Source organism: Chlamydotis macqueenii, chromosome 2 (assembly GCF_036417535.1).
Source record: "Chlamydotis macqueenii isolate bChlMac1 chromosome 2, bChlMac1.mat, whole genome shotgun sequence".
In the NCBI taxonomy this organism is placed as follows: domain Eukaryota; kingdom Metazoa; phylum Chordata; class Aves; order Otidiformes; family Otididae; genus Chlamydotis; species Chlamydotis macqueenii.
Window position 1 is genome coordinate 12,259,917 of NC_141557.1, and position 27,506 is coordinate 12,287,422.

At 40.0% G+C, this 27,506-nt stretch overlaps 1 protein-coding gene across 5 annotated transcripts in view; it reads right to left on the bottom strand.

Annotated features, from left to right (window-relative positions):
• PITRM1 (pitrilysin metallopeptidase 1) overlaps positions 1-26,631 on the bottom strand; it is a 29,779-nt gene extending 3,148 nt beyond the window's left edge. For 2 of the 5 annotated variants that reach the window (XR_015257807.1, XM_086741930.1), the window contains exons 1-24: positions 25,781-25,869; positions 25,399-25,501; positions 24,490-24,596; positions 23,352-23,503; positions 22,907-23,021; positions 22,717-22,813; positions 22,149-22,309; positions 20,742-20,868; positions 19,994-20,082; positions 19,270-19,398; positions 17,157-17,270; positions 16,643-16,739; positions 12,215-12,349; positions 10,129-10,267; positions 8,921-9,037; positions 7,412-7,544; positions 6,620-6,740; positions 5,736-5,812; positions 5,259-5,424; positions 5,034-5,134; positions 3,994-4,114; positions 3,141-3,212; positions 1,690-1,802; positions 998-1,123 (exon numbers count right to left, since the gene is read on the bottom strand). Coding sequence is in view for 4 of the 5 variants with exons in the window: in XM_086741930.1 (XP_086598056.1) it covers positions 998-1,123; positions 1,690-1,802; positions 3,141-3,212; positions 3,994-4,114; positions 5,034-5,134; positions 5,259-5,424; positions 5,736-5,812; positions 6,620-6,740; positions 7,412-7,544; positions 8,921-9,037; positions 10,129-10,267; positions 12,215-12,349; positions 16,643-16,739; positions 17,157-17,270; positions 19,270-19,398; positions 19,994-20,082; positions 20,742-20,868; positions 22,149-22,309; positions 22,717-22,813; positions 22,907-23,021; positions 23,352-23,503; positions 24,490-24,596; positions 25,399-25,501; positions 25,781-25,827 (2,759 nt within the window). In the remaining variant the exon portion in view is untranslated. Of the gene's footprint in view, positions 1-997; positions 1,124-1,689; positions 1,803-2,088; positions 2,246-3,140; positions 3,213-3,993; positions 4,115-5,033; positions 5,135-5,258; positions 5,425-5,735; positions 5,813-6,619; positions 6,741-7,411; positions 7,545-8,920; positions 9,038-10,128; positions 10,268-12,214; positions 12,350-16,642; positions 16,740-17,156; positions 17,271-19,269; positions 19,399-19,993; positions 20,083-20,741; positions 20,869-22,148; positions 22,310-22,716; positions 22,814-22,906; positions 23,022-23,351; positions 23,504-24,489; positions 24,597-25,398; positions 25,502-25,780; positions 25,870-26,516 lie in introns of those variants that run through there. The other 3 variants (XM_086741932.1, XM_086741931.1, XM_086741933.1) reach the window with 3 other exon arrangements.
• Between the last annotated feature and the right edge of the window lie 875 nt (positions 26,632-27,506).

Genomic DNA, 27,506 nt, shown 5'->3' on the forward strand with positions numbered 1-27,506 from the left:
ACCAGGCATACTTTGAATTTCAGATACACAAGTGCAGCAAGTTCAGTTGCCTAAAGGTGGCTGCAAGACTGTGCAGAGAACTGGCATTAAAAAAGACAGTAAACCAGCACCGTTTACAATGCGCTTTCAATTTGCTGCAACAGCTTAGTAAGCGTAAGTGCCATTAATATCAACAATAGTAATATTTATGATACACCGTATCTTCTCTAAGCTGTGTTTCCTGCTACACCTGTTCCTGCTCTCTGTAAAACAGGTGCAACAGGTTGACAGCTATTGAAATACTCATCAGGACTAGTCCTACCATGTTGAAGCTTCACAGAGAGGCAACGCTGCTCAAATTTTAGTTAGGAATCCCAACCAAGCACTGTGCTAGGCTGCCTTCAGTCTAGGAAAAGTATTCAGCCAGGACTCTACCCATATGACATTTTTAGTGGGGATTATAACTAATCTTCAATACCTCTGGTTCAAATTTCATCCAGAAATTTGCTTTGGTAAGACCAATGCAAAGTAGCTGCTCTGGACTGGCAGAAAATGAGAAAACAATCCTAGCTCATCACTAGCCAATACTTTCTGCTGAATGTCTGATGATTCCAGCCACAGTCACCAAAGGAAGCTGCATACTTTCAAAACCAAGACCTTAGGGAACAACATTCTACTTCCTGGTGTTCCAAGTGAAAGCCAGTTTTACATAAATCTGGTACCGAGACAGTAAACATGGAACTGCAAAGACGCAATGACGGCTGTTACCAGCAGAGAGAAGTTAGGCTTTCCCAAAGACAGAAACCAGAGAAAGCAAGGAGAGGTTTATCAACAACTGATATACCTTAAGCAACTGATCTTAATATCATCAGCACTGAATCACTGTCTAGTGATTCAACATTCTTTTTATTTCATTTGATCTTGAAAGAGAGCTACAACTAAGTCAAAAAAAAGACACATGTAAATGCAGTCAGCAGTCCTGTCAGACATGAACGGGAAAGAATGAACCTACTGTTACCTGTAGGAGTAGAAAGTGAATATGCCATTGTGACTAAGTTTAGCACCTCCACCATAAGCACCTCCCTTCTCTCTGATTTCTCTATGTAGGAATTTAGCTGTCATCAACCGTGCAAGAATTCGAAGGCTGTAATGAGAGAAACATAACAGCAAAGATGTTAAATGAATTGGACAACAATTCCTTTTCCTCTAAAGTTCACAAATATCCCCATTCGCAATGCATTGTTTCTTGAAAGCTACAGTACTAACCAAAAAAACAGTCAATATTTAATAACAGCTGAATAATGTGACACCACTGTAAGAGTGGCACTGCTTTGGAACAAGTACATAAGTACACACTCACCATATCATATTTCAATTTGCTTGATTATTTCACTTTAATGAAACATGAGAGCAGCCTCCTAAACTTTGTTACATGCAATAGGACTGTCAACTCAGACACATCCAAGTAGGCAGGGCGGTTTACTTGGAAGTTATGGGACAGTAGCCCCTTGTTACTTAATCTCAGCATTTACTGAAACAGGGCATCTCTGGACCTAGCCATGCAAAAGCTGCTCCATAAAGGTTTTGTGACAAATGCAATGCAAAGCATTTTCTACCAACACTCCATTTTCTGTGGTCAGCCTAACACTTTCCATTTTGTTTTGTGCTATGCAGCCCATGTAGTGGCTCCCTGCTCATTCTGCTTCCCACCTTGCATAGTCTGCAGCTGCGTAGGGAACTGTTCGAATGCATTCCCCAACGTAGTTCACTGGGAAGGGAAGCACAAAATGCGTCTTCATCTGGCATGGTTTGAAAGTGGGATCCTAAGACAAAAATGTGTTATTGTCAGTTAGCAGAGATTAGGCAACTTATCCATTTGAGAACTCTGGCTTTTTTGAGAACTATGAAATTCTGCCAAACATACAGACACACAAACGTTAAAGCTGCCACTTGACCTACACTGCAACCACTGACATTTTGCTTGTGCCTGTATTACCAATCCAGTACACAGAATTGCCTTGGGAAACTGAAATACATGGACACTGTACATCAACTACCCATTCTCGCACACCAGCTTCTCAATCGGGCAGGCTTTGTGTTATTACCATAGAGTTCCAACTGGCATGCTTCCCCTGCAATGTCTGTACTTTGAGTGAAACACGTGTTCATAACTCCATAACTCTTCTACGTCCACATAAGTACATGGTCACCGTATCATATTTCAGTCCATCTACTCAATTTTAGATGCAGAAACTAGATTCAGAAACTGAAACCCACAAAAAATGCAAATTATTTGTGAACAGCAGCAGCTACACGAGTTTCTGCTGAAACATCCCCTGCAATAAACTCAATTCTTCCTTACATCTCCCACTTCAAGACTTCCGTTCCTCTTTGTGTCTCCAGGCCTCTGCAGCACTCGTTTCTTTGCCTTTTTCACACATAAATTTGTTTGTGTACTTACTTAAGCAAGAGCAGAGCCTTACATACCTCCAGTAGCTTTTACGACCCCATTTCAATACTCCCAAGGCTTTTTTAAGTTCAGAGACCCGTTCCCCAGCCCCTCACACATCTCTGGCTGGTTGGGCCACATACAGCAGCACATACATGACTGGTCAGCAAGCAAAACTATGGGCTGAGCTCTCCCTGCCTCCTTCTCAAAGGAGAGCTCTGGCTATGCTAAGCTGTTTTTCTCTCCTGTAGCCAAACACAGATGTTCATTTTTACTTAATTGTCACTGATGCTCTTCTGTCAGGTGTCATTACTATTCAGAATAGTTTAAGGAGGAGAGGAAGGAAAGGAAGTGGCTAGCTGGGAGTGACATCACATGAGTCTGATTCTGAAAGCAGCCAGGTTAAAAATAAAATAAGCATCGCTTACAAGAGACAGCAGAACGAGAAATTGCCTGCATGCATGGGTGTGAAGTTAGCAAAATGATCTTCATGCCAGAACCCAAGGGAAGATAACAAAAAGGGTGACACAGAGGGATTAAGTCTGATGGCTAGGTTGAAGAAACAATCCAGTGAGAGAGTGGAACTGAAGGGCACATTATGTTTCAGTGCTGTGCTTCTAAATAGTAAGAGAATCTGAAACAGCTTAAGATGGACCATTAATACCAGTAACAGCCCTGTAACACCAATATCCCCAGCCAATAGTGTACTTACATTAACTAGCTTCCTTGTGATCTGCAAACCAGTAAACATTTCACTTCCCACAGGTTTGGCTTCTGAAGATTTCTACAAGAGACCCAGCCTTCTGATGATTTAACAATTTAGACCAAGGACACTACAAATGCAACCCCGACCACTCAAACCTCTTTGAAACCATCATCAGATCGTGTCTTCACAAACACAAGCAAGGTACTTGATTACTTCTTTATATTTGAAATTCTAAGCCAAATAAATTTCCTTTCAAGAGTAACTTGGCACTGAAAGACACCAAGACAGTGATTAAATGAGGCCCAGAAAGTTTCAGACTATAATTTCCCACACGAGTAGGGAACTGGGAGCTTATGCCAGCTTCATCAGAAACTAAGACAGATCTGTGTCTTGACAGAGCAGATCCTTTGTCAACTCTGTTGAGCCAAGCGCATTTTGTGCCAAATGTCCTGAACACCCAGATAACAAAACAAATTCCTATGCAACTGAGGAACTGCACGTTATGCCCTATTTCCTTTTGGCCAACATTCCAAGTAAAGCTCAGCTAAAAAATAAATTACAGTTTTATGTGACAGAGAAAGGAAGAATTTCTTTTTCCACGTCCCACGCAAAAGCAGTAACCTCAGGGTAAGGCTTGACAGCTGATCTACGGATTACTATTGTCTATTTTATTGAGGTGAAGACAGCCTCTGTGGCAAAATACATAGCAGCTCACCACAGAGATGACTCCTGCAAATTTCTTCAGACATCTTTGTATGGACATAGTTCAAACTATCCTCTCCTGATTGCACAGCGGTCTTTACACAAGATCAAGTCAACTGTATTTGATGGCCCAGTCACAAATGAAGCAATTTCTTACCTCAATCACATGGGGACGAACAGGTTTTCTCTCTTTTTTACTTCTAGCTATGCCCTTTATAAATTTCTCTACTTCTTTAGATGCTTCTGATATCTGTTGAGGCGTTGCATTCACTGAACACCTGTTAAAAATGCATATCAAGTTTTTAAATATGTTTCTGTGTTTTCAGACAGTCCTTTATAATTTGCATCACTTTGTCTTCCTAAACATTTTCTATTAAATCATCAGAATGTTAGATCTGCGGTCACTGATAATCATTACCACAGAAAAAAGCAAAATATTCATAATCCAGCATTTGATATGCAAAAAAAAAAAACTAACAGTCCAATTGCTTTTTCTTTTGCTTGCCCAAAAACACCTTCAGACCTAAATATTAGCAGTAGCTGTCAAACCACTTCTGTGCACAGAACACAACTACATCAGTTTTGCAAAATATAAAAAGAAACTAATGTCCTCTGCATTCTCTCTTTACAGGCAGATCTATCATGGTTTTGAACAGTATAGATACTAACATAATTTTATGCTTTGCAAAACAAAACTTCGCAACTTATGTCACTTTAAATGGCTTTATTTTTGGCACTAATGTGTCTGACACAAAACACCTTTAAGTGTCCTCTTACATTTTCCAACATATGCATAAGATTTTCAGATTGTTGCTATTTTCCTTTTAGGAGAAAAAAAATCTAAAACAAACTGCATTCCAGTATTACAGTACAATATGACAGTATTTGTCCAAGGGGCAACTTTAAGAAATTTTTAGTAGAATTTTGAGTATTTCCATAAAATCTCACAGGCCATTTACACACTTTGGGTACAACAGTTACATATGAAAGTTGCTGTAAGTTTCTCATACTTGTTAAAAAAATGAACAAAATAAGCACAGCAACTGCTTTAAACTAGTAACTTTTTTTGTAGTTTTTCCACAGACCTCCCATTTCACAAAACCCCAGTATTCCAGGAAGTGCACTGAGAAATGCCCATTCACAGGCCATGGCCTCTCTTTAAACAAAATGCTCATTTTCTTTTTAGCTGGAACTCACCTGATGTTGTCACTATTTAATAAATACTTCTTAATGCGTGGTAGTTTGCGTAGTATTGGTTTAATATCAGACATTTCCGCTATTCTCTTCATCAACTTCACCTGCGCGGGAAGGGAAGGAAGAAAGATTACAGATTGAGCCAGCTGAAAGAACAAGCTAAAAAGAGCACTGCAGTTCCAACGGCGAGGACCTGGGCCTCGCTGAAGGATGCCATTATCTCTTCACCTGATCCATCCCACTGAACATTTCCTGCAGTTCTCCAGATGGTGTAAGGTTTTTGCTGGCTCTAATAGAGGCATACAGATGCCCACAATCTGGAATCCCATTTGACAGCTCCTGGGCAGTCTTCTTAACCAGCACTCTGAAGTGTTCTTCCTCCTCAAACCGGGGACTGAAAAATAAAAGCAAGTCTCTACGTCTCGTGCAAAAGCACACCAAAGGAATTTATAATACTGAATCATTCATTATCCCAGGTTCAACAATGAGCTCTCAGACCCTTCTCCATTTAATCCACAATATAGTCATGCAAATGATGGACTACTTAGATTTAGAAACAGGGAACCATTCAAAGATACAGTTATAAAAAGAAATCATGAAGTAGGATCTCTAAGAAGGAGGGGATGGTTGGGGGAAGAGAGAAAAAGAAAACCCCTAAACACATGCAAAAGCAAAACCAAACAAATGAAACCAAATGTACTGTACTTGTTAAATATTTCACTCCATAAATGCATCATGTCTGGCAGATTTCTATCCAAGCATAGAGATGAAAAGAGCACACCCTGAAGGAGAAAAAAAAAAAAAAAAAACAAAAAAAAAACCCTTCACACAAGACAACCAAAGCAATGGCCTGAGAAATGCACAGTAACTTTTAATGAAAGTGATGCAATGATGCCAATCTCATGCTACACATCACAAAACCACTTTAGTGCAGGCTGCGCTAGTAAAATCTGAGTGGACATGAAACATGATTTTCCTGCACACAAAAGCAAGCCTGTTCATTCCTCCTTCTCAATAGTAAGTAGCAGTTCAGAAACAGAATTCCTTATTTTTCACATAAATACAAATAAAACTGCTCTGGAGACGCAGGTTTCTGCAAAGAAGTCTCTCTAATTCAGCACCAGGATCCATGCAGGGCAGACCACGGCAGCAGACCCCAGCAAGTCTGAAAAAATCTTAAGAAATATTGCTAGGACTGTTATGCCCAGTACTAGTGATCTTGCAAACACTCCATGTTTCCGAACATGAACAGCGATATACACTCATTAACAGCAATGTCTGTATAACACTGTACCATTCTGTCCTCTACCCTCTGCTTTCAACATTTTTTGCAGCGCTCAAAAATAAAGTGACAAACGCTAGTTTAAGCACTGCCTTAAAACGGATAACCACATCAAGCACTCCCCTCAAAACAAATTACTAAGTTACTGTAATTGTCAAATTCATATCTTAACAAAAGGGCATGAGCCCTTTTATACACTAAGTTTTCAATGCACATTAGCTGACCCTCCACCTGGAAGCTCTGACTGACCCTTAACTATAGAGCTGTTATTGCAAGTGTAACATCTTGAAATTTATGATTAATTTACCTGTTCATACACATCCAGGTGTGAATCATCTGGAATGATATGTGGGCTGACAGACATCCCACCTGTTTTTAGCTCCATCTTCTGGGCTTGTTCCCTGTAATCAAGGGCTCCACATCCCATCCTGTGAAAAACAACAGAGATTTACATCTATTTTCAGTGTACGTCAAAACCAGGATCCATATGACACTTTCAAAATTTGGAGTGTTATCAAGCAAGCATACTACTTCACACCGTATGAGAAAAAAAATAATACATCAAGCTTTTCAATTAAAGCATCCCATAATTCAAAATGATGTATTAAAAAGTGTGATTTACGTACAGGCTTGCTACCAACATCTGTATGGAACTACAGTAATAACATCACATAAGTTGTTATCATCAATAAAAAGAACATCTTTTTTCCCATGCCAGGTGACTTGTTCTGCCCTGTGCCACTCTTTTCCCCATGATGAGGTCAGTGTTCTTGTGACCATGTGGTGAAATTAGACCAAAAATCTAGCCAAGTAAATGCTTTAATTTCTGCTAGGCTATCATTTACATAAATTTCCCAATCCATTTGGGGAATGCTTGTGTTGACACTGGCTAACAAGGCAATGCAGAGCCTGAGGAAGAAGGGGAACGGAGTTGGAAAGTCAGTAAGAAAGAGAGAAGATCACTGTTTCTGCAGGACACCAACTTATCAGCATTTCCTTTCTACAGTAAGAACAGCTGCTGAAATTATTAAAAGCAGTATTATTTCAGCACCTCTATTACATCTTACTGCTTTAGCTTCTAAGAAAGTAAAACTCTCACTTTGTAAGGACGTTGCAGAAGAGTGGCACATATGGTTTGAGCTCCTCAGGAAGCGTGTTCAAGCTGGAAACAGCTCTGAAATAAACCACCCCATTGGTTGGCTGAGCACAGTACTGGACAGGAACTTCATCAGCTAGGGATAAAAAAAAAAAAAAAAAACAAAAGCAAAGAACAACCAACAGCTTCCTACTATAAACACATAAAAGCAAAACAATTTCTTACAACAGGTTCATATTAAGTTATTTTCTGTTGGTACTTCAGAACCACTTCTGTTTAAACTTGGCACATTGTACTGAATGCTGGACTAAAGGGTTTTGATCGCTTCTGTCTATGATAAGGTAATGGATGCCCTGGCCAATTTGATGAGAGAATTCTGTTGATAGAGGCCACATTTTATAGGTAACATTCAAATAAAGGAATGGTAATTTATTTCTGAACAACTTAAGAAGTTTTTCCCCCTTTTCTTTTTGCCTTCATCACCTCAAAAGTTGAGGAAAGTGGGTTCCCACACTGTACGATCTCTTGTAAGCTAGGGCAATAGAATATACACATTCAAATTTTCACAAGATCAGGTCATTTTAGTATCAAAATTATACAGTACTTGACACTTGTTTGCAATTTTTGCAAGAAAGTGCCTGCTAGAAATATACTACAGAGTAGTATTATCTGCAAGATTTTGACAGAAACATAACAAAACAGATCTACAATTTCTTGTTTCCTATCAACCCATGGGGTAGCCCATTGGCAAAGCCGGGAGAAACTTGCAATGAAGTTATGAAGGATGACAATTATTTTTTTCTATGGCTCCTGTATATCATATTCTGTAAAATATGGGTAGGGAGGGAGAGCAGTAAGGCTCTTTGCACAAGCTGCTAGGAGTGCTGCACCCTGAGAAGTCTCTGGAAATTCGGGAGATTGCTCAAGAGCAGTGGAGCATGCCGCCTAGAGACTCCTCTCACTGCAGGGCAGAGTAGGCGGTGGGTAAGCAGGCAGCAGGCAGCCCACATCAGGAGCAGTACTGCCAGACTGGGAAGGGCAGGTGGCTGGTTTGAGCTGAGAACAGCCCCACATTGCCCCTCAGAGGCGATGGAGAGAAGTGTCTGCAGATCCACTGCAAACCATCTCTCACAGAGATCACAGAATCATAGAATGGTTTGGGTTGGAAGGGACCTTTAAAGTCCATCTAGTCCAAGCCCCCTGCAAGAAGCAGGGACATCTCCAAACAAATCAGGTTGCTCAGAGCCTCATCCAACCTGGCCTTGAATGTTTCCAGGGATGGGGCTTCCACCACCTCTCTGGGCAACCTGTGCCAGTGTTCCACCATCCTCACAGTAAAAAATTTCTTCCTTATATCCAGTCTAATGTAGAGGAAAAGGCCATTAACTACAGACAACAAAGAGAGAGTACATATGCTTTGTACAGAGTGAAAAAGAGCAACAGCTGGGCAAGCAGCTAGGTATCAGTGCAACAGCATTGCTCTTTTGAGGGCGAAGGAGTGGTTACACCAACCTGTGAGTGTTGTTTCCAGCACAGTGAATGGGATTTTGGGCTCAATGTCGGACACTTTCAGAGCTGGGAGACAAGAGGTATCCTGAGGTTTACTTTGAAGAGCAATTAATTCCAAACCTAGTAAAGAGAGCAGAATATCAGTTTGTCACTTTCAGATTTCAGTGAAAGTGCTGTCAAAACCTACTGAGGTGACACAGATCAGAAAAACACAAGAGTCTGAAGTTTTGAAATTTCTATCAACAGTTATTTCAAATATTTTACTGAAATAATTTTTGCAGATTACCACATCGTGACAGACATTGGATCTTTGTAAATTCTCTTCCCAATTTCTCCTTCATATTCTGTTGACAGTAACATGCAATTTACACTGTGAAGAAGTGACATTTGCCAGCCTGCCCTACCACCCAGTTCTGCGAACACCAACCCAAGCAACCCAGACCTTGCAGGCAAGAAGCTTCTTTCTAACCCATTACCCAGCTCTTACTCAAGTGCTCTGTCAGTTCACTGGTGCTGCTGAATTGTGTTCTATTTCACATTTCAGCCAATTTCAGATTGTAGCTGGTCACCTCTAAGTACTCTCCAATATACATTTTTAAGTAGAAAGCCTCATCTGATTTTCTGCTCCCCTAGCACTAGAGCATTGCAAGATTAATGCCATTTTTTTTGGTGATTTCTGTGACTCAATCATTGTTTTCACAAAATTAGATTACTACCTAGGGTTTTCAAATTTAGGTTATTGTCCAGAATAAGTGAAACACAACATTATTCTTACAGTTGGCTTTTTAAGTAGAAAAGATAAGAAATAAAATTACAAAATATAAGTTTTATAGGAGCATGGAGCAGACCTCAGACGCTCAAAAATAAACAGCTTCAAAGTAAATGGTACTTAAGTGCAAGTTAATATTGGAAAACATAAGCAGATCAGTATTTTAAAACAATTTCCTTTCTTCTGCTGTACTGGAGACATTGATTGTTCTACTTTTGTGTGTTAAAACTAATGGAATATACCGATCACACATTGTACTGTAAATACTACACTGTATGGCCCCATAACACACACACACAAACTTCCAACAAAAAAATTCATCCATTTCAGAGCAAATGCTGCAGAATGCCTGAGAATTTAAGATATTTTACAGAACACAGCTAAAAAACTGGCTGTGTTTTTAAGCAGTTACCCAGACAAAAGTACGAAAAAGCATGTTGACCTTTTTCAAAGATCTGTGTTTTTTCTTCTTCAGAAAGAGCATTGACCTTCTTTTCCAGCTTTTCTGCTTCCATTTTTGCTTGTTTATTATGGTAGTCTTCCTCTGGACTCATTGACAGAGTCAATCTATGTGGATTATCCTGCAGAAATATATCCCAAAACAAAGCATCATTAATTTTGAGGGCAACTTCCTCCTATTTTGCTTCAGATTACTGATCCATTAACAGTAGATGAAAGGAGTCTATGCATCATTTGGCTTGCATATTATCAAAAGTATCACAAATAGGCAACTTAAACTCTTCATTTCATACAGAACAGTCTGCTGCAAGGGTGATGAAGAAAGGCAGCCTACCACAAGAACAAGCACGAACAACCTTCTGTGAAATTTTAGTGTAGAGTCAGAATCCCTCAACAGCACAGAGTACTCATTAATTTAATTAAAACAAGGTTAAACAACTGTACATAATGCTATAAAGCAGTATGCCACAAGTTTTATCTGGAGAATGTTCTAAGATGGGAAATCTGGTTAAATGCAGGAGGGTTTCATTAAACACCTCTTTCAACCTGCCCAAGCTTGAGTGCACAGAGATCCCATATGATGTAAAACGTGCATGCCTTATCCTGCTCAGAAATGCTTTACATCAGTCTTGCTGCAAGAGAACTCCATGCATTACGCAAGTGTCACAACTGCTGTTGAATTTCTCTTTGTTTATACCAGACTGTGGAATTTTAATAACAAAATTACTCCAGCAGCTTCCATTTTATATAATACTCGGAGGCTATTTAAAAAATAGTGACCTCAAAAATTGCCCATTTCAAAGTAGGAGTCAAACAGCAACATCTGTCACTGACACACACTGCCAATAACTTGGGACAATGTAATCAGATTATGTTTTATGAGTTTATCTCCCTTGTACTTATGTGGAAAGACTATGGAAACCTGATTGACTACAGAGTTGAAGAGGGAAACACAATTAACCAGGCAGAGTAAAATGGACAGGATGAACAGCATTCCCTCCTTTGCTCCTAGCCTTCCTGCTTTACTACTCTCCAGGAGCGATGTACAACAGTGTATAATATTCTGATATAAGAACATTCAACTATTCTCATTACTTCCTATTAAGTCATGTTTTTGCCTTAGCCCCTCAGCAGAAGTATTCAAAAACAGGGCACCTATATTTCTTCCCTACAAAAGCCAAAACCTTAGCAGCTCCATTCTACTTCCAGACACTAACAACACCTTTAGGAAAACAGATTTCAACTGATGCCACTGTCTCTCATTGCTTTTGAGTATATCAGAACCAGCATTTGCTCACTAATAAATCTGTCTGGCAGTTACCTATAATCCGCCTTTCAAAACAACTTGAACAATTTGATGGGAAAAAACCAAGCAAAACAAAAAACTCAGCAACAAAACAAACAGGAAAAAAACAAACCAAACCAAACAACAGAAAACACTTTTGCACTGCTATCACTGGATTGTTTCTATCTAATAGCCTGTATTAGCTAATTCAGGGCATCAAAACTACGCAATATTTACCACCTTTACTGTTTTTAATTCTTTAAAAGCTCCATTAGAATCTATGGAGAGGAAAACAAGAAAGAGCCGAAAGCAATTAGCACTGACAGTAAAATTCAGACAGCAGTTCAGTGAACATGAGGAGCACCAGAACAATCTTACTTATAACCAAAGTCTTTTCAAGGAAAAAGAGGTACCTCTTGCTATGCCAACACTAAGGAACACATAACTAGGTCTGTAATTCTCTCTGCTCACATCTGAGCTTCTCATTAGGAAACACCCATGTGTCCTTCTATAGCATCAGGCACCGCAGTTCAGTAAAACATTAGTATTTTATTAATGTTCTAATGTGTGTGTTTCCAAATGTCTAACCAGACAACTCTTCCCATTTTGAAAAGTTTTCACTTCAACTATTTAAAGTTAACATGCTTCATTCAAAAGTGCTGCTGTTCATCTATACCTACAAATAGGAGTATGGTTATAAAAAATTAGCCTTTAATTTAATTTTCAATACAAAACTGTGACTTAAAATTTAATACTGCAGATATTTTTCCATAGGTTTTCCTACCTTAAAGTATGTTTTAACTTTTTCCTGAAGAAATGTGGGATTTTCCTTAAGGCACTGCCTGAACCGAGAGACTTTATCTGCAATCTTCAGAAGCTCCACTGGATCCCCATCTTGATTCCAGCAGGAAGCTATATACTGAACGGGAGAGAATAATTAGGTAAGCAGGACAACCCATCTGCATTTCTGTAATTGACAGCATCTGTGTTCCAAAACCACCTTATCATTTATATTTGAATAGCAGAAATATAATGAGTAGCTCTAATGTATTTATTAGACAGAAGATATTGTTAGGTGAAGAAAAAGCTGAAATCTTTGTTCAGATTAAAGGACCATTCTGTCATCATCTGTCCCCTGTTCTCTTCATTCTCTCCTCTAATTTTATCATACCAAACCACTCTTTTTTTTTTCTCCTTTTTTTTTTTTTTTTTAAATTTTGTATACATGTGCATATCTGTATTCTGGAAATCTATCGCAGTATTCTTTCCTCCCTCCCATTTAAAATAAATCCATTTTTCAGCTCAAGAAAGAATGAAAAAAGGAACAGGTGGTAGAAGTAGTACATAAATACTCCAGTCTACCCGTTTATTGTATCAGTCAGACGAAGTGATTTGTAATACGGTAACTCAAACATGTAACATAGATGGGACTTTGGAGAAAGAAGACACTAAATAACCAGAAATATCCCCAGGACATTTCTTTTGGAAGGATTTTTATTCTAGTTTTATTGTATAGTTTGAGACTATTGTTTGCTCGAGTTGTTACTGAAAGTTCTTCAAATACACCACAGGCCAAGATACCAAAACTGTCTCCATTTCTACTCTGTGTGAATGGGGAAAAACTAAACAAAGCAAAAGAAAAAAAAAACAACTCGATACATTTGAAAGAAAAAGCCCTTAGAAGTATAGAGAAAACAAATGCACCTTCTCTTTTCTTACATCTTTATTTACAAACAGGTATCACAAGCCTTCCAGACTTTTTCTGCAATATCTATTATTACCTATTCTGTGGAAACTCCTTAATGTGTTTTAAGAACAGTACTCTTTTAGAATATACTCAAGTTAATTCTCTCAAAATAAAAGCAGTTACTCCTTATTTGAGGCTTCCATTGGGTGATTATAACAACTCAGTGCTAGTTCTCAGTAAGCAACCTAAAAGTTTAACCATGTATCTAAAAGTGTTGTCCAAATGCTTTTTGAACACTGGCAGGCTTGGGGCCATGACCACTTCCTTGGTGTCATGATTTAACCTGGCCGGCAGCTCAGCCCCACACAGCCGCTCACTCACTCCCCTCACAGCGGGGTGAGGGAGAAAACTGGAAGAGTAAAAGTGAGAAAACTCAGGGGTTGAGATAAAGACAGTTTAACAGGTAAAGCAAAAGCTGCGCACAAGCAGAGCAAAACAAGGAATTCATTCACTTCCCATCAGCAGATAGATGTTTAACTGTCTCCAGGCTGGAGAAAAAAAAAAAAAAAAGCTGGGCTCCATCAGGCCTAACAGTGTTTTGGGAAGACAAACGCTATCACTCTGAACGTCCCCTCTCTTCCTCCTTCTTCCCCCAGCTTTTATTGCTGAGCACAACATCATATGGTATGGGACATCCCTTTGGCCAGTTGGGGTCAGCTGTCCCAGCTGTGTCCCCTCCCAATTTGTAACCCCCAGCCCACTTTTGTTGGCAGAGCAGCGTGAAAAACAGAAAAGGCCTTGACTCTGTGTAAGCACTGCCCAGCAGTAAATAAAACATCCCTGTGTTATCAGCGCTGTTTTCAGCACAAATCCAAAACACAGCCCCATACAAGCTGCTATGAAGATATTTAACTCTCTCCCAGTCAAAATCAGTACACTTGAGAAGCTTGTTCCAGTGCTTGACCACCCTTCTCCATGAAGAATTTTTTCCTAATATCCAACCTGTGCTTCCCCGACATAGCTTGAAGCCATTTCCTTGTGTCCTATTACCAGACATCAGAGAGAACAGACGAGCACCCTCTGCTCTGCTCCTCATCATGAGGGAGTTGTAGACAGCAATGAGGTCACCCTTCAGTCTCCTCTTTTCTAAGCGAGCAAAGCTAGTATCTCCTCCTAGTATCCCTCTAGCAGCTTCTCATAAGTCACGCCCTCTAGTCCTTTCAGCACCTTTGTTGCTCTCCTTTGGCTGCACCAACGCTGAGTGTAGTGAGGCAATCACTTCTTTTGACCAGTTAGCTATAGTGTCCTTAATGCACCCCAGGATATGGTTGGCCCTTTTTGGCTTTATGTGACTCATATTGAGCTTATCATCAACCAAAACCCCCAGATCCTTTTCTGCAGGGTTGCACTCCAGTCTTGTCCTCCAGCCTATATGTACATCCAGGATTATACTGTTCCAGGTGCAGGTCCCACATTTTTCCTTGCTAAATTTCATACAATTCTTGATTGTCCAGCACTCCTATCTATCAAGATCTCCCTGTAGGGCCTCTTTACCCTTGGGGGAATCAACAACAACTCCTAATTCAGTACCATCAGCAAACGTACTTAGTGTGCACTCAAACTCCTGCATCCAGGTCATTGATAAAACATGGAAGAGAACTGGCCCTAAAACTGAGCCCTGGGGAACACCACTAGTGACTGGCCACCAGCCAGATGTTACCCCATTTACTAAAACACTTTGAGCTCCACCCTTCAGCCAATGGTTCACCTATTGTACTGTGTTTTAAATAAATACATGACACAGAGGAAAGCCTTTCTGATTGTAAAGCTAGCACAGCATTGGAATACAGCATGGAAGTTAGGAGAATCCCTTACCACATGACACCTAAAATTACACAGGCCACCATCTGTGACAGCCAAGGCAGCTTCACAAAAGGCAAATTGTGCCTAATCCAGCAGTATTCTACAATGGAATGACTGCATTGGTGGAAAATGGAAGAGAAACTGACATCATCTATCTTGACTTCTGTAAGACCTTTGACACAGTCCTGTACAACATCCTGGTTACTAAACTGGGGAGATATGGATTTGATGGACGGACAAGGAATTGGCTAGATGGCCACATCCAAACAGTTGCAATCAATGGCTCAGTGTCCAAACAGAGATCAGTAATAAGTAGTGTCCATCTTGGGACCAATACTGTTCAATACCTTTATATTAATGACATAGTGGGATTGAGCGCACTCTCAGCCAGTTTGCAGAAAATGCCAAGCTGAGCAGTGTGGTTGATACACTTGAGGGAAAGGATGCCATCCAGAGGGATCACAACAGGTTTGCGGAGTGGACCCACTCAACTTCTAGAACATGACCTCCAGGAAACAAACTGAAATATACCCTTCTTCTACAGCAGTATTAACACCAAATGCTGCACGACTGGTCTTTAAAAGCAAGAATTGTTTAAGAGCTTTCTGTTCTAGAATTACGTCCTAACAGTTGAATCAACTTCAAGACTTAAAAATGTTGAAAGACAAAAGTATATGTGTAAATATTTCATCAGATAGAATTAATCACACAATCTAAAGACATGCTAGAAAGTACTGGTTGTCAAAGTCAGGCACATTTTGCCAGATCCTACTATGAAACATGACAGGCAATTAAATATCCACAATTTGCCTGTTTCACTGTATGGCAATCTGACTGAAACAGCTCTTGACTGTACTCTCCAATGCACAAGTCTCATGTTAATCCAGGGCTCCGCTTCTTTGCCTAACTTTTTATGCCAGAGGACTGAACTCCTGTTCAAGATGCAACACTTCAGAGACAGAAAGCTAAAGAGCTGCTAAGCAACTGAAGCTGCTGCAGAGCTGAAAAAAACAGAAGACACTGGAGAATGAGTGGCAGTAGGAGGCCCTGATGCCCAAACTGACTGCAAATACTTCAGCTAACTCATTCCCAAATTTACAATGACTTGCAGACTTCTCAAAGACACCACATTATGCTGTGGAACGTGTTTTCCACAGCAGCTTCATGTAAAAATTTTGATACAGCTTTGGTATCAAAATTTGAGGCCAAGAACTGAATTAGTGTACCTTTTTACTTGTGTGCCTTCAAACTAAATTACAGCAGTACAACCCTGAATTCCACAGGAAAATATAGTCCTTCTATTTGATTTTTAAAAATACATAGGCACCTAGCCAAAACACACAGTTCCAAGAGCCAGTATGGTATGTCTTTCTTACAGAAGTATAGAGTGCTACCACAATCAAAGCCACTATCCAGGTAAAGACAAGGGGGTCACTGCCTGATTAAGATAAGGTCATACAGTGTGAAGTCGAGCAATAGTTTGAAGGCTACTGAAAAGAAGGAAGAAAGATGTACATGAGACAATAAAAGAGAAGCCCTTAAGTGAAAAGTTTTACATATCAAGAGCCTACAAAATGACCCCATATTTCAAAAAGACATAGACAGTAGATTTCTTATCCATTCCTTAAAAAACACCACACATGGGCACGCATACAGACTTACAGATGTCAGGGCAAGTCCAAAACTTGTAGACTGATGCTTCAGCTGGATTTCAATTTTGTGAAGTAGAGCTTCAATCCTATCTTCCTCAAATCCTTTCCTTTGGGAAGGGGTGGTGAGAGAAGGAAATCATATCCATTAACACTAATCATTTTATGTGAAGTTATGAAAATGAATTATAACATCGATAAAGGAAGCACTACAACATGTCTTCCACACCAAATTAAAATTGATATAAAATAATCTTATAATGCTGTGTCATTTAGTGAAACTGTACTAATACCATTAAACTCCTGAAGGTTATGCTGATGAACATGCTACGATAGAGGAAGTAGCAGATACAAGTTTTAAGATTATTGAACAATATTACTGCTTCTTTAGTGTATTTATTTTAATATAATTAAATTTTAAATACATGTTACTATATATATGTCCGTATATTACTATATTATTAATATCTAATTGTAACAGATTGTATGACAGAATTAAGTTTTCTAAAACATTTAGCATTACTCACGCAATAACTTCATCAACTGTTCTAGTAATTATCTGTTTCACAGTATCAATGTCTCTTTCAGCAATACCCTGTAGTCCCACGCTGAAATAAGCTTCTCTTGTTGAGCTATTAAACCTAGAATAAAACATATTAAAATCAGTGACAAGTACTAGAATTTAAGCATTAAACCTGCCAGCAAAAGCAGAAGGGGAAAAACACCTGTCATTTCCACATACACACACACAGGTTTTTAAAAGCTAGATAGAAAGAAAAATAATTACCAAAGAGGCTAGAAATGGAACTTAAAAGCATTTTTTGTTCAATTTCAGTAGTAGTAGCACACTGTTAAGAAAACACACAGAGTATATTAGAGAAAGAAAAACAGTTACAGAAGAAAAGCTGGTCCTTTCTGTTCACCTGCCCATTCACCTGTAAGTACTCTCAGTTGAAGAAGACTCTTTTGTTAAGGTCAAAATTTTAGCTGCCTGGAACATCAAACACATACATTCTACTTAAGCAGAAGAGTGGAATGGTATTTTTACAAATACTGCTTTAAAAGCACAAATTTAAAGTAAGTGGTGAAGGTGAAGCATTTGATGTTTTTCACAATTATTTCAATAGTACTTAAAAAAAATATTAAAGATCATTTTGGTCAAGCTGTCAGGCAGGGTTAACCATAAGAACTCATCTCTAGAGAGACAAATTGACACCTGCAGAAATATGGAACACATTGACTTTGGTTCAAACTGCTATAAACAAAAAGCAATAAGTGTTCATCAACTCTAAGCATTCACTATTCTATGTTTGAAAACCACAAAAGGGATTCAATGGCAGACTCAGATGTTGAATTCTGGAATACTGATCTCTGGACTCAAACTTATTCTTCTAGATCGATTAATCCGTACAGTCACTAAGGCAGATTCAAGCGAATTCAGTGTATGGCTCAACACCATATTCATATAGTCAACCTGGAAAAGGCTCAGCTGACAAAACGTACAACAGTGGAATCACTATTTCTGTGTCTAAAGATGGACTTCTACTGCCATACTCTGTGACATTAAGATGGCTGCGTGGCACTCGTAGGCATGACGCAGGACTTGCAGGAAACCTGTAACTTCACATAGAGTCAGGTCAAGCCAGGCAGAGTATCCTAAGACATTAAACTAATAGATCAGTATACTGAGGTTTTCCACTCAAAACACCTCAGACAGTCAGTGGAAGCAAAGGCATGACTTCTGTAAACCTCAAGTCTAAAATCAGTCAGAGGAACCATGCCTTGAAAGTGTGTCTCTCTCTGCTGACAATAAAGGTAAACTATGATGAGCAGCTGAGCCTATAGTTCGGGGAAGAAAACACACCCACCCTTAGTCTGCAGTGCAGAGCGAGCTCAGAAGACCAGCTGCAAGAGCTACAGTTTGAGTAAGTAACTGTTGGCAGAAATACCTTTTTGTACTGAGGTGATGGCAAGTTAACGGCACCTAAGTGCACAAAAGCACATCTGTGCCAAACCTACCCACTACTAAAGCACAGAATTAAAGCAAAAAAGCAAAGGTAACACAACACAGAGAAAGGTTAGCAAACTCTTCTGAGTAATATCAAATGGCCAAGATTAAAACCCCAGGCAAATTAGGGCACTGAAGATATACCACAATTTTATCTACCCATTTTTCTTGATGATAAACTTTTAACAGTATAACTTTGTTTAAACTAACATAGTTTCTATCAAATTATTTTGATGAGTCAAAAACTACACTTGAGAATGCTTGATAGTCCAGCAGTAGAAACTCATAAGATATTTTAAGGTTAAAATAAGATTATGCTGGTGTAAATGGCCTGTATGAGAGAACCATAGAATGGTTTGGGTTGAAAGGGACCTTAAGATAATCCAGTTTCAATTCCCCTGTTCCCTGCCAGGGACACATTCCACTAGACCAGGTTACTCAAAGCCCTGTCCAACCTGGCCTTGAACGCTTCTAGGGATGGGGCATCCACAACTTCTCTGGGAAACATGTTCCAGTGCCTCACCAACCTCACAGTAGAGAATGAGATGGGAGGTGACTTCTCCCAACTTAATGGTGGTTTGTAACTTTTCTATTATTGCTTATAGGGATGAAATGTAAATTGTAACACTTACCCAACATCAGGAGAAAAATCTGTACCAACACCAGACTCAATTAAAGCTTTGTAAAAAGGAGAATTTGGCCCATCAACCAACAGTGAAGACAACAGGCTTAGTGTGAATGTTTCAAAAGTGTCTGTAATACTGGAAAAAAGAAAAAATCAATAGATCTTAAAAAATATCAAGCCACAAATATGTGACACCCAACATCACTGAGCTCATTTCAGAAGAATTACTGAAATGTAATGTAGAGGGGGCAAGGGAGAAATAATTGCCAGTTATGAACACTGCACCAAACCTTAGGGAATTAAGAGAGTTCGAAGTCATTTATTATAATTATTATAATGATAAGTCATTTATTTTTATATATATATAAAAATAATAATAAGTAATTTATTATAATTACCAGTAATTAGACTCTAAGGGTAAATAAAGTTAGTAGTAGGGTCATACAGAAAAGTTTGCACAGAGCATGAAGCTGAAAGACAGGAAACCAGCATTCCCGAAAGTTTTATCCACTGAACAGTTCTGTAAGATAACAGTTTATTTTCCTTATGTCCATCTGCATAGTAATTAAACTTTCATTTATTAAAGGAGGATTTGTCTAGATTTCCCATGGCATTATGTAACTTAAAGATGATATTTATAAAGAGGGATTAGGGGACATGAAATATGCCTGCATCTTCCTTAAAGTTCTAACACAAGCCTTTGATCCAGAGTTTCATTTTGATACACTTACTCTGTCAACAAGTAGCTGACGCTGACAGTTGTCTGCTTGGAAGGATCGGCAGCAAATGAGTCTAAGCCACATGTTACACTGTGTTCTCTCTGTAAAGTATAATAAATATGTCTGATGCAGACTAAACTCAGAGCAGAAGCTAAAAAAATTACTGTTTGCATCTTCCTCCCAAAGAATTCAAGTAATTTTACAGATACTCATTAGTAAGTTCAATATTCATAATACACAAACACAGGATATTGTGAAAAATTTGAGTCATATCTAATTTTTACAAGTGGGGAAACAGAGAAGCTGATAAAAAAAAAATCTGGCTACAATTAACTCTGAGTTTCAAAGAAACGCTTAAATTTCTGGACAAGCCAGGGATGGAAGCGGGAGGAGAGAATGTAAAGTTATTTTTGACACCAATGTTTGGAAGTTTAGGTATCATTAGAGGGCATGTTTCCTGACACTCAAGTATCAGTATTTGTACAAGTAGCTCTAAAAGCTCCCCATTAATAAATGCTTCAATGCTCCAAATGCTGAGGGACTTGAAAACTGGAAATAAGAAAAATAAACAACTGCACGCAACAATTACATTAGTGAAACTCAAAAATAAATGTCATTTTTTCCGTTGCTTTAACCAAAAATAAAAATACTTCAACTCATTTACACACAAACATACTTCTAAACAAACAAAGTCACTCCAGCAGGCTGGGCTGCTGTGGATTGGATGTGCACATTTTTTTTTTTTTTTTTTTACACTTACAGGCTTTTCCCAGAGTTTCTGTTTTGGGATGTCAGTATTTGATTCAATTCTTTCAAATTTTATCAATGCTTCCTCATGTATTTGTTTCAAATGTTGCTCCAGTGGAAAATTACCATAAGTGAAAAACCTGCATTTCATATGAAAGATTGCAATCAAGCATCAGGTTTTACATGAAATTTACAGCTTTTATTACATTCTGAATTTCATATGTTTTCCAGTGATTCATTCACATCTAGAATGGAATATGCTTTGTTAGTCCCCTAGGTTAAAAAGATCCACCAGTTTGCTATTTACTTAAAACTCACAGATCTCCTGGTAAAATTTCACATTTTTCAGCTTCCGTTGTATGCTTCAGAGGCCACAAAAAAAATTGGAATTTAGTTGCAGCAATATACAATGTTCCAAGAAAAAAATATTAGTAATTGAAGCCAGAATCCCAGTGCTCTAAAGTTTCAGAAGACAAAACTCCTACGGTCTTCATACACGATGTATAAAACACGATGATTCATGTCCCAACTGATCTATAAAATCTGGCTGGCTTCTGCAGGTCAGTCTATCAAGCATGCTCCCATACTTACGAGAAACACTGCTGCCTTCCACTGGATTAAATGTGAGCATGAGGTATGTCCCAGGTAAATGTTATTCCCCAATTAAATCTAAACACAGGTACAGTAGAATACTTGGGATGATCAGAAAAACAAAAGATGGTAAATTCACTATCACGACACAAGCTTTTGTTAAATAAGTGAATTAATCAGACTAACACAGTGACCACAAAATTGGTACAGAAGAAACAATGACACTATAAGATTTCCCTATGTATCACTTTCAAATTGACTTTTAGCTTAAATACCTTATCAGTACCAACAGATTTAGTATCTGACAAATTAATATTCGTTATTTAGAACCTGATACAATAACGTGTGATTCAGGAGCAAATGAACAGCTATTAATTTGTAACTTCTTTGTATAACTTTTAGTCTGGGTTGACTTCAAGGAGGATAGGAACACCTAGACTCACCTGTGCTACTTGTATCATAGCTCCCTAACATTACTGCCAAGTACTTATTAGTACATTCCATTTCCCCCCAAGCCATATGAGTTCAAGGTAAAACGTCTGTAAACAAAAAAATCCTCAAAACAAATCCCCATAATCAAGCAGGCAGATGTACTCTAGAAAAGTCAGCCACCTCTCTTTCAGTAACCCCTGCTTCCAGCTCACGCTTCACTTATCTCCCTAGAATAAATTCCTTGCTCCGATGCTGTCCTAGCTGCTGGAGGGCACAGGTTACCTAAGTTGCTGGCCACATGAATGGAAACATGTATTGCTGATTTTCCCTCACAAAAATATGAACACAACGCTAACACATTATATAACCTAGGAAGTCAGTCACAAATTTCAGATACCTGGAATTGCTTGGATGATAATGCGTGGCGTGGAACTGTTTAAGCTGCTCCCATGTAAGATCAGGAATACATAACGGATCTCCACCAGATACTACACTGTAAGTGTGATCAGGAAGGATTTTATTCTGCAAGTGCTGTGCAAATATCCTCTCATTATCTGTCTTAAAAGGAAAATACCACATTTCAGTAAAAGCCACCAAACCACATTTTAAAAATAAAAGGTGCTCAACAATAAGACCTCAGAGCTCTAACATAGACAAGAGCCCTTCCTCATACATGCATTTTGTTCTGTAGTCCCACGTACTTGGACAAAACTAGTAATGTTATCATGTCAATTTAAAAAAAAATTCACAATAAAATAGATTAGCAAGGTGCTCTTTTATATGTAAATAAACTTTCAACAGGCTAACTTTAAGAATAACCACGTAACAGATTACTGACTTTATTGAGGACTTAAATTTCACAAAGGAGGAACGGAAATCTCTGGTGCAATAATGCCATTGATAACCTGCAGCTTAAGCCACTTCACCACATATAAGATCTTAAAATAAAAATTCACAAAACTTACAAATGCCCCTTTCATTTCATTAAAAACCACTCCTTTGAAGACTAGAGGTGTCTGACGATCAGTTGGGTTCTCATGTTCTAACCTCCAGCCTTCTTGCCTGAAAAAATTAACAACAGGAAGCATTGGGCGTTTGAGGGTTTTGTTTTTTTAATTTAAGGTTTGCATACATGTCAAGATGTCCACATCTTACCAGAAATCTAGTTGCCGCAAGCATGGAAAGAAAACTGCATCCAAGTAGACTGACAGGAGATTTTGAAAATCCTTGGGATTTTGTGTTGAAAATGGATAGAGTGTGTAATCACTAGCTGTGTATAAACAAACGTAAAAAGACCAGAATTTTAGAAAGTCTCAGACGCATTTTGCCCTCATTTATTTTTCATCTCTTCTCTATATAAATAACTGGAAGAAACTTACTACATCTTCCTAAAGATCCAGCTCTACTGGGACTTGGTAACTGCCAAATGAACAAGATCTATTTTGTTGCCTGAGCTTGCTAGTTTTTTAATCTCTCATTCACAACACTCACACTTAACAATAAAGGCTCTCCAAAGCGAAATTAAGGAGAGCTGACAGACAGCTTACTGCAAAAAAAAAACCTCATGCATTTTAACTGGTATTATTTACTTTGGGCTCACCTGTGAATGCATTCATGAAAGTGGACAGTGATCTATTTAACATTTTAAAGAATGGATCTCTGCAAGGATACTTCTGAGAACCACATAATACGGTGTGCTCGAGGATATGCGGGACCCCGGTACTGTCCATTGGAGTGGTTCGGAATTGTACACTGCAAGAGAGAGGACAGAAAGGAATGCAGTCATTGTGATGAGAAGTCCACCCAGCTCCTGTCTGCAGCTGAGACGTACAGGAACATTATCACTGTCTAGTAACAAACACAGCACACAGCAGGATACAGTTATTGAGTTCTTAAGAAAGACACTTGAGTTGAGTGCTCAGCTACCTTTTCTAGAAGGTGTACAACCTCTGCACTTCTACTTCTGGAGGTGATACAGAAGTTTTCAGCACATAAACAAATTTATTTCTTACCGAAAATGCTCAGAAAAAAAACTTCATGGAAGGTTATGGAAAAGAGAACTGGTTTACATCTTGCAACTATAATGCAACTTATTGGAAAGGTCAGTTTTCAGCTCACCAACACAGAAGAGATTATAATAAATCTGAAGTAGTCTAGTGAAGAGCCATAAAGATGGCTGGAGCCATGTCCTGTAAGAAGAGGCTGAGGAAATTCGGCTCATTTAGCCTAGAGAAGAAAAGGCATCAGGGGACTCAACAGCTGCCTTACAACACCTACAAGGAGGTTATGATGAAGACATAGACATGATGAAGACATATGTTCTTTACATAGATATGCATGATGGAAGGATAAGAGACAACGTTCATAAACTGAAGCAAAGGAAGTTCCAACTTGGTATTAAAGAAAAAAACACCCCACCATATGGACAGTCAAACATTGGGAACAGGTTGCCCAGAGAGTTTGTGTAATCTCTTTCTTTGGAAGTTTTCAAGGCCCACCTGGATAAATGTCTGAGGAACCACATCTGAATTAAGTGCTGACCCTGTTTTTGTGCAGGAGAGTGAACAACAGACCTCATGACATCTGTTCCAACCCGAAAAACTCTTAAGGAAGTCCCCTAAAGGAAGTACTATCCTTCTTCTTATCAAAGAAGAAGCCAGTTATGAAGCTGGATTACAATTTAGAAACCACAAAATGATGCTGAGATGGAACATGCTATACATATACTAATGTTTTACCTGAAGAGATTATTGGAGTCCTCCCGAGCCACATGTAAATACCTGGCTCCTGTACTGTCATGACTAAGCTTCACTGCAGTCAGGAACAGCTCAGGAACAGCTGTCACCTGCAGTGGAAGAAAACATCTGTATTACAGTGTGACTGTAGCTAGGTCAAATAAATCATGGATGATATAGCAGTTTGTTGATCCTGTATATAATGCTGCCATATACAGTATAAAATAAATTATTTGTTCCTATGGTTTGTAGGGGGGGGGGGGAAAGAAGTATGCAAATGGAAAATAAAGTTTAAAAAACAATTATAATACACTACAACCAAAGAACTGTACTCTTCTGCTATAGATATTAAGACCAGAACCATTCAGTCAGAAATACAAAGAAAAGGCTCATATTCATATGCCAGCAGTTAGGGCAGCAAAAGAAAAATCAAGGAACCCAGTTCTGCACTAGCTCTGTCACTTGCAATGACCTTTTGCAGATTGCCTTTACTCTCCGCTTCTGCTTTTTTCTTTAAAAAAGTGAGAAGATATTCAACATATTATTTCCACTCCAAGCAGCTTAGGAGATAAAATATGACTTGAATGTATTTCAAAAAGAGCACACAGTGAAGTTCGGTTATTTGTCAGGACTTTTAGAAGACCATATCGAACATCTGTAGCAGACACAGAAACTCCTGGGGTGTGTTATTTTCTCTAGAAGAGTTAGCTCCCTACAGGGACATTACCTAAAGAATTTGGCTGCAGAGGGATAACGACAAATAACTACCTGTATCATTTTTTAGCTTACCACCCAAAGCATCTACACAAATACTTAGTGCGCAGGCTCCTGGCCTCACTCAAGCACTTTCCAGCCAAGGGAAAATGTATCTGTACAAACACAGAGGAAAGAGAGGCGGCGGGCGATGCTCACCTGCTTCACGGTGAACCCGTGGATGCGCTCCCCCACCCGGTACCGCAGCGCGCTCTCGCCAGCCGAGACGCTCTTCCACCTCCATGACTTCTGGCTCAAGGACCTGAAACGACACCTCGCTGTCACCGGACACGCTCCCACCAGCGGTGCTACAACCGGGAACCGGACACCGGCCCTCATCCCCGCCCTCAGGTACGCAGGCAGAGCCGGGGGGGAGCGGAGGAGGAGCTGCCCTTCGGGGGAGCGGGGACTCCCGGCCCTCCCGCACAGGGCCCTCGGCACGTCCTTCCCCGGCCTGCGGCGAAGCGCCGGGCAAGGCGGGAAAAGGAAAGGACTGGCGGAGCCCCCCGCCCGTTCCCCCCAGCTCCCTCCCCGTCCTCACCGCCCGCGGCTCAGCAGCCCCCCGGCCGCCCGGTAGCGGCTCCACATGGCTGGACGTCTCAGCAGCGGGCCGGGCCGCACCGCACAGCCGGGCCGGCGCAGGCGCCGCTGCCCCCGCCCGTATTGGCGGCGGCGGGAGACTCCGCCCGCCCGTGCCCAGGCCCGCCCCGCGCTGCGGCGGCCGACGGCGGAAAGCGGGGCCGCGGGGCGGGGGGGCTGTCCCGGGCTGCAGTAGGGCGGACGGGGAGCGGCGGAGGCGGCCAGCCGAGCCCGGGGGGCCGGAGAGGTGGCGGAGGACGCTCGGCCCCGAGCTGGGAGAGGCCTTGCGGCGGCGTGGCCCTCAGCGGGACGGGAGGAGGCGGCGGCTTGGGTGGGGAATACAACCCTAAAACATTCACCTTTTTGGGGAGGGTTGACCTTGCGGGGTGAGGAGGATCCCTTGGAAGTGTCTTTGGCTGTTCAGGAAGTTGCCAGGAAAATAAAAACCTGTGTTGGTTGTAAAGGGAGCAGCCCTTGAGTAGAGCAGGTTGTTTGCCTTTTCTAACTAAAAAACCCCACAACACTCGAGATAAATGCGTTTCAAGGGCTGCATCTCTCCTTGCTTGTGTCTTGCCAATGCATCTTAATATTTTTATGTAAAGATTTTGTGAGGAAAATGAGCACAGTAAACAGGAGTAAATGGGAAACTAATCCAGGCCCTAATCCGGCCGTTGTGTCTGTGTGTGCAGAGCTGTTACCTGCTGCTCAAGGCCTTTCGCTCAGAGCTGGCACGGTTTAGAGAAGCTGGAGGAGGCACAGATGCACTTCTCTCAGTCAGTGTTGTAACAGGGACCTCGGTGATGATTCGCAGGATGTCGTCGTACCTGCCAGGAAAATGCTGGTATGTTGTACTTCCATGCCTGGGCTTTTATTCTTTCCATTTTGCAAAGTAATACAACTTTTAGATAGCTACTTGATGATTGATTTCACATTCACATGTTCAGCAGATTTCTCGGAAGGCCAGTGTCTGTGAAGTACCACCACCAAATTACTGATCCCTTGTTCCTGAGCCTAAGAACCCAATTATTAATTTAGACATAAGAGGCCTGATGCCAAAACCGGAGACTACGTGGGATTTTAAACAAAAGCAGAGTGAACAACAGATGCTTGGGACATCCCACGCCACTTGTCTTCAGTTCCTTGACTATGTTAACTGAAAACAAAAAAAGTGGAATTTAAAGCATCCTGGGAATTTTTGTCTCTACCATCTCTGACCTCTTCCTTGCTGTCTGGCGTGCAGTTGTCTGCTTCTCGCTGCTGCCTGTAGTCAGTCACGTTACAGATTTTATCATCCTTGCATGACTCAGCCCTCTCGCTGCCCTGCTGCCCTCCCCACCCCTGCTGCTGGGCACACCCTCGATCTCTTCGCTACCTGTATCGCTCACAAGCTTTCCAGTGCTTTCATTTCCTCTGCATTTCTCATTTGTGTTCTCCATATAATTTTTCCATTTCATTAATTTTTAAATTAAATAAAAAAGCCAATAACTTGCTATTGTTAAAGTCAGGATGTTGTGCATTAACCTATATAACCTGTAATCTATCTTAGTTATGTATCTTTCTCATTCTTTTTTAAAGGTTAGTGAAAAGATCCAGTAACTTTAATGTAAAGTTTAGATGATGTATACTAGTGAATGCAATTTGTTTCCTCCTTATTTTCGTTATACTGATTATCTCCCTGCCTTCTACCA